Source organism: Parasteatoda tepidariorum, chromosome 4, assembly GCF_982258835.1.
Source record: "Parasteatoda tepidariorum strain Cologne lab strain chromosome 4, Ptep-v5.0, whole genome shotgun sequence".
Lineage (NCBI taxonomy): Eukaryota > Metazoa > Arthropoda > Arachnida > Araneae > Theridiidae > Parasteatoda > Parasteatoda tepidariorum.
The window spans coordinates 33,903,548-33,910,377 of NC_141758.1; the positions used below are offsets into that span (position 1 = coordinate 33,903,548).

At 28.3% G+C, this 6,830-nt stretch overlaps 1 protein-coding gene across 1 annotated transcript in view; it reads right to left on the reverse strand.

Annotated features, from left to right (window-relative positions):
• Positions 1 to 4,627: 4,627 nt before the first annotated feature.
• LOC107439718 (prolyl 4-hydroxylase subunit alpha-1) overlaps positions 4,628 to 6,830 on the reverse strand; it is a 40,393-nt gene continuing 38,190 nt past the window's right edge. The window contains exon 14 of the mRNA XM_087160899.1: positions 4,628 to 4,949. Coding sequence (XP_087017025.1) covers positions 4,879 to 4,949 — 71 coding nt within the window. The 3' untranslated portion in view covers positions 4,628 to 4,878. The remainder of the gene's footprint in view (positions 4,950 to 6,830) is intronic.

A 6,830-nucleotide genomic window follows, 5' to 3' on the forward strand; every position in this document is an offset into this window, starting at 1 on the left:
AATTAATTGAATTTTCTAAATGATGCTCATTATTAATGATCATTTTTCTCATTATTATTGAAATAACTCGAGGGGGAAAATGAAACACGGAATGACTCTTTAAGAATTAAATTAAAATATTATGTAAGAAGATAGATCCAAAAAAGAGTTACAAGAGTAGTTAAAAAATATTTATTATCCGTCCCTGCTAGTACTCAAAACATATGAAATTGAATTAGGAGACATGGCATACTTGCCTGTCATTTATTTATGGTCAATTATTTATTGGGACGCAAGACCAACTTGTTAAACCCATATTGGTAGAGATAGCATCTCTGCTAAGTGATTCAGTTCTCAACAGCTGTTTTCACAACATTGAATGAAGAGTTACCTTATTTGTTCAAAATGAACTTTCTTTCAATTTCAAATTCACAAAATACTCATTGAGTGTCAAATCTTGGCTGAATGGGGGCTTATATATAGACTTCCTAGTTGAGATTTTGCAGTAATCTTTGAGTTTTGAAAGTGCATTATCGTGCTGAAAATGACATCCTCATTCAACTTGCTTGGTTTTTTTTTCTCATCTGAAACGAATAACTGCTCTCTTTCCCATATCATTTTTTTTAGACATCTGGCCCTTTTGATGAATTTTAATCATCTTCCATCTGAAACTAGTTATTCACTCAATAACTGTTAGACAACTAGAGCCATCTGCTGTCATTCTGGGGTACTGTATTCAATTCACAAATAATTACTTTTTAACTATTTAATAATTGCTAGTTAATTTTTTAGCATCGTATTTCATTGAAGATTACAAGAATTAAGAGATTTCAAAGAATGAACTTAACAGCAAAGGCAGTTAAGTGAGCTATGTTAAGATGTTAATGTTAATAATTTTTAACTTTCTGCATGACACAAATAGTGAACTTATTTGTTTTAGATTTTGAATGAATAGTTTAACGCGAATTTAGAGTAAATAATAAAATTTCTAAATGTATTAACAGGTTGAAATTAGAGATAATATTTTTTTTTCTTTTTTACTTATAAATATTATTTCTGTCAGCTTAAAAAAAAATAGAATTTATTTTTTGAAATTTTATTTGTCTGAAACACAAGTGCAATTTACTGTAACAAAAATAAAATATATGTTTCAATTGATATATTCATTAAACATTTATGACAAATCGAATTTAAAAACATAAATTTTATACTTGGATATGAATTATTTTTAATAAATTTTGTCATTGGATCTTACTAGATATTAGGCCCTTGCAGCTTCAATGGGCAAATTTTCTTTTGTTTTTGCATCAGACTTAGTTTAGACATGTGTTTCAAATTGTCACCTTGAATACATGACAGAATTTGCTCTGTATAGCTGTTTCTGGTGTCATGTGATATTATTTATCATAATTTTTTATTGTTATTATGATTGTTATTATGATAAAATTTAATGTTCTTGACATTTTGCAAAGGTTATAATGGTTTAGTTTAAATTTAATAAGATTGAGTGAATTATTCGCATGTAATTGCAATTGTGTTGTATTAAATTTTTGAAATTAGTGAAGAGTCGAATTTAAAACCAGTAGTTTTCAAACTAGCTTTTTCATCTTGTTTTATAAGTTTTAATTAAATTTAAAATAAGTTCTAAGAATTGTTTTAATCAAACTGGTCCTTTATATATATATATATATATATATATATATATATATATATATATATATATATATATATATATATATATATATATATATATATATATATATATATATATATATATATATATATATATATATATATCCATGCAGCTGTGTATTATAATTTTTTTTCTAGCATGTATTATCAGAATGTCTAGAAAATAACATATCAACTTGTGTATATTTCTCGTTTTAAATATTTTATGATATAATTTAATTGTTATTGATTGAAGTTTTATCAAATGTTTTAAATTTTGGTTTTGAACATGTTTTTATTTTTTATTTAAATTTAATAAAAACAAGTCATATTTCTATGTTGTTTCTTTCTCTTTGTACTTTTCTTCACTTAATATCTCAGATTTTTTAATTTGTAGCTACAGATAAAAAATCTTCTATATTTTAACTTAAAAGTATACATTATGTAACACTTTGATAATAATAAACAAGCAAAATAAGCTTCTTCTATGAGGTTTATATCGAATGGCTAAAGTGGCAGCATTTGAGTTTTGGTTTTATGTATTTGATTTTAAATGATTTTAATCTCCTAACATACTTATAAATAATTTAAACATGCTTAAAGATTCGCTGGTATAGTGGAATGATAAATTTGCTGGCGATGTTAAAACATTTGGCTTATTGTAATTAGAATTCTATTACCACTTTAATCGCTGGGATCTAAAACGTCAGGTTTTATAAAGGAAAGGCTGGAAATATTCCATCTTAGCAAGTTAGTTGCTATAATCAATTCATGGCTATCACTCTCGATAACAATTTTGCAAACGTTTGGATTTTTTTTTTTTTTAATAAGCAAAAATATTTTCTCCAAGCTGACACGAAGTAGTAGTAAGTTCGCTTTGGTAGTCTAGTTTTTTTTTTATTTAATAACTGTCGTTGAACAGCCGACCCAATTTTTGGGTTTACGACTACTTATGTTTAACTCCGTAGTTTTGTAATTTTGAACCCAATCCAGAAAACAAGGGAACTCTGGGAGAAATTTGCCTTCGTGGAGGACTATTTGAGGGATCTACACTGTAGGCATCTCTGTAGTACAGAGATGCCAACTTGCTCCGGACAGCAAATATGTATTTTAAAGTGGTAGTTTATCAATTGTGATTCTCGGTTTAATAAATTCAATTTAGTAGATTTTTATCCACCACTATTTCTAAATGATTCGTAGGTTTATATAATTCACCACTTTATAGTATTAGTAGTCTTGACATGCTACACCTTCTAAAAAGCAAGTAAGAATAGTCAAATATTTGCAAAATTTACTTTGTAGTTTTTTACCGCTTTTTTGATTATTTTGGCGTGTCCGGAGCAGTTGGCATCTCTGGATCTAACTCGCATTTGCGTTACATGGAGAGGACGACCACGAGAACCTCCTACGGTTAGCCCGACGGCAAGGGGCCTCTAACCTATGATCCGTCTACCCGATTATTGCATTTTATTCTTTCTGAAATCGAAATTTATACTCTTAAAACTATCTTAGCGAATACAAACTTGCAAGGAAACAATTTATCCATAAATTAATGATTATATAAAATTATTATAATCAATACATCTTTTTTTTATTTTATTGTAAGACGTACTAGGCGAAATTTTTATTTCTTTTTTTGCTTCTCTTTACATTGCATTTTTCTTTTCTTTTTTTAACTGCACAACGATTTGATTGAATGAATACATTTTTCAATATTCTTTTTTTTTTTTAATTTGAGCTGCTTTCGTTGAGTTAATTTAGTTCATAAAATATATTTACTCACTGAGAAGAGGGGTTATGAAAGATCATTACGAAGCGATACGATAAATAGGAGAAAGTTTTTTAGCACTTAAGTATTAAATTTTTAACAAAAACGTCATATATTTTTCAATTGTAATAATCTATGAAAAAATTGAGAATGCCAGCTATGATATTCCAACTGATTAACCTTATATTACAATTGGTTAATAGGTTTAAAGTCAGAAAGTTTAAAAAAAAAATGAAACTATTATTATATTTTTTTTTAAAGTTTTTAAGGTAATGCAGCTACTTTCCCTTCGCTTTTTTCTGACTGTTTGACTTGTCTAAAATCGTTTCTTGCAAAAGCTTTCAAAAATTCCAAATACCTAAAGAGATATGCATGATATTACAAGATATTCTAAAATCGATGTTAGATTAATATTTAAACGCGTTTTTTATATATACTTTAGTATTAATAAAGTGAAGTACAATGTGGAACCCAGAAGAATGAGTTCATGCAATGTAATACTCTGAAACAGTATACGGAGGACAATGTGGAAGGACAGTGTGGAATTACGAAACGGTGCAATCGTGCAAGTGAAGGACAATGTGAAACTCCGAAGTAGTTCGTATTGTATTGTCGAACCACCTGGCCATTTCAGATCGCAAGTTTTTAAACAATAGAAGGAAAAGTTTTCAGGCTGGATTCCCTTACTCTAATATAGGCCATGACATCTATATTAATCAATATAATTTGAGACGTGATGGCTCAGGGGATAGAGCGTGTGCCTTCCAATGAGGAGAATCGGGTTCGAATGCCAGCGACAGCTGGTTGCACCGACCACAGTGCTGACGTAAAAAATATCTTCAGCGGTAGATGGATCATGGGTTCGAGTTCTCTTGCCATCAGGTTAACCGTGTGAGGTTTTCCTCACCATGTAACGTAAATGAGGGTTAGTTCCATCAAAAAAACCTCCACGAAGGCAAATTTCTCTCAATACTTGATCCAGGATTTACATTGTCTTCTGGATTGGGTTCAAAATTACAAGGCATTAAATGAACATTAGTATTCGTAAACCCAAAATTGGGTCTGCTGTTCAACGACTGTTATAAAATCAAATCAATATAACTTATGATGAATAGCGTTTTGAGTATTAATGATTTAATATTGGTTATTGCATTATTTTTTCTACTATTTTTATATGCTATTTTTAATTAGAAGAGTCAATTCAAAAAGTGGAAGAAGAAAAAAGTTTTATTATGAAATGTTCTTGAAAATGAAACAAATATTTGAAACATCTTTACTGTGTTACAATTCATTAATATAAATAAATAAAATAGAAATCTTGATGGATACACGTCTAACTAAGGAAAAGTATTTTAAAACAGCAGTGTTTTTCACTCATAAATGTGTACTTTAGTTTATATGATAAAATACAATAGTTATATGCTGAAATATAAGAAAAGTTCTTGTTAACAATAAATAATTTATTTCGTAGAATCTAAGCTACATGGTCTTCTGAATTCGTTCTCAAATTCGTGGAGCCATTTATTTCCAACTGAAAAACAAAATGATATGTTAGTGCATAATAAAAGAGAAAGAATTTTTAAACGCTTTCCTTACCTATCACGCTATATCGCGTTACGAAAAAATTCTCTATAATTGGTTTGTGTCTATAATTGGTACCAAGGTGTATATTATATCCAGGTCCTGCACTAAGGATTTCAAATTATTAGCAAGTAAATTAGCTAAATATCAAAAGTTTTCTCCAATTTTCGAAAGTCTTCACCCAATGCAACAATTAACAATTTTTTATGAATAATTTTCTTCCCATGGAATTATTTAACGGGGTTTAATCTGTATTTTACGACAGTTTGTTTCAGGTTTATATTATTTGGGCTCAATTCTAATTGGTTATACTGAAAATTACTGTAATAGGAAGAAAAAAAATTCTGATTTGCTTTGAAAAATTCATTTTGAAGAATATTTGAGAATCGAGAATAAATATATATTTTTTCTTTCCAGTGGAAAAAAATCATCAGCCAAAACACAATTTTATTCCTCAAATTTACTATTTTATCGAATTTGACTTAGTGGCGAGTGCTTAGCGCAGGTGATTATCATCCAACTATTTTTTGCAGAAAATATGTTTTTTGATGATAATTACACACGTGTTCATTAAAATAACTTTATTAAACTTATTGTAAAATTTTGCTAAAAATGGTTGTTAAGAGAAGAAAATTCTACTTTGAAAATTCAATCTTTCAGTTTTCCATTTTACAATGATAATAGTTTAACTACCTGCATTCTGTTTGCAATGAACGCGGTAAGATTGAATTCTTTGAAGCTTGTAAAGTGTCCATCAGTTATGATATTACGCAAGTTATATCGAACGAACAAGATTCGTTTATAAAAAATTACATTATTTTAGTTCTTTAATGCAGATAACACCAGCGAACATATTTTTTTGTTGCAGTTATACAAGTACTTGATCTTTTCTAGTTTGGGTGTGGCGATTTCAATTCCAAAATTATTCAGAATTCTGTTTTTAAAGCTACAGATTACTTTTCAAAATATTAATTTTAGTTTTGTTTATTTTATTTATTTATTTATTATTATTTTTTTTCTTTCTGAATGTATAAGTTCTTAAAGAACGTATAGGTTTATATACTACATACATAATGCATATACACTTGTCTAATCCTTTGAAAATAACATTTAAAACATATATGATCTTATCGTATTGTATTATAAACTGCAATGCACTATCATCCTCCTCCTTCCATTCCTTCCGTACTAAACAAGTGGGGACGCTTAGTATTCACACAAGCAGGGCCGCCCATATGTTTGAATTTAGGGGAGGGGAGCTCAAGAAAGAAAACGACAAATAGCTTAATGAATTAAAAAATTAACGAATGGAATTTTTATCTATTTAAATATTTTTAACTTAATTAGTTGAATAACTAATTAATTTAAATTAATTTCACTTCTAATTATACATGATTAATCAAATACGCATATATTTCATTAAGCATATATTTTCTAGGGGGGGGGGGCAGGCCCCTTCCCTATGGGTGCCCATGCACACAAGTGAATTTTGAAAAATCGTGGTTAGGAATCATTAAAAGTTAGCTTAAATTTTAAAATTTTAAATATTTTTTTAAAAAATTCCAATTTTTATATATTAGGTTTCTCTTTCGAATTATTCGTAACGTCATAAGCACTTAAAAATAAAAGTTCATCTGAAAAAAAATTAGAAAGAAATGTCTTTTTGTGTCAAAATAAAATAAAAATGCAAACCATATTTTACCCCCATCTCCAATTCGATGTTCTCTGGTTAACTGTCTTTTTATTAAATGAAAAAGATGACACTAATGAAATTTATCTATAAAAGATATATTTAAAGGGTTTGAAACAAAATGATAATAAGCCACATTTT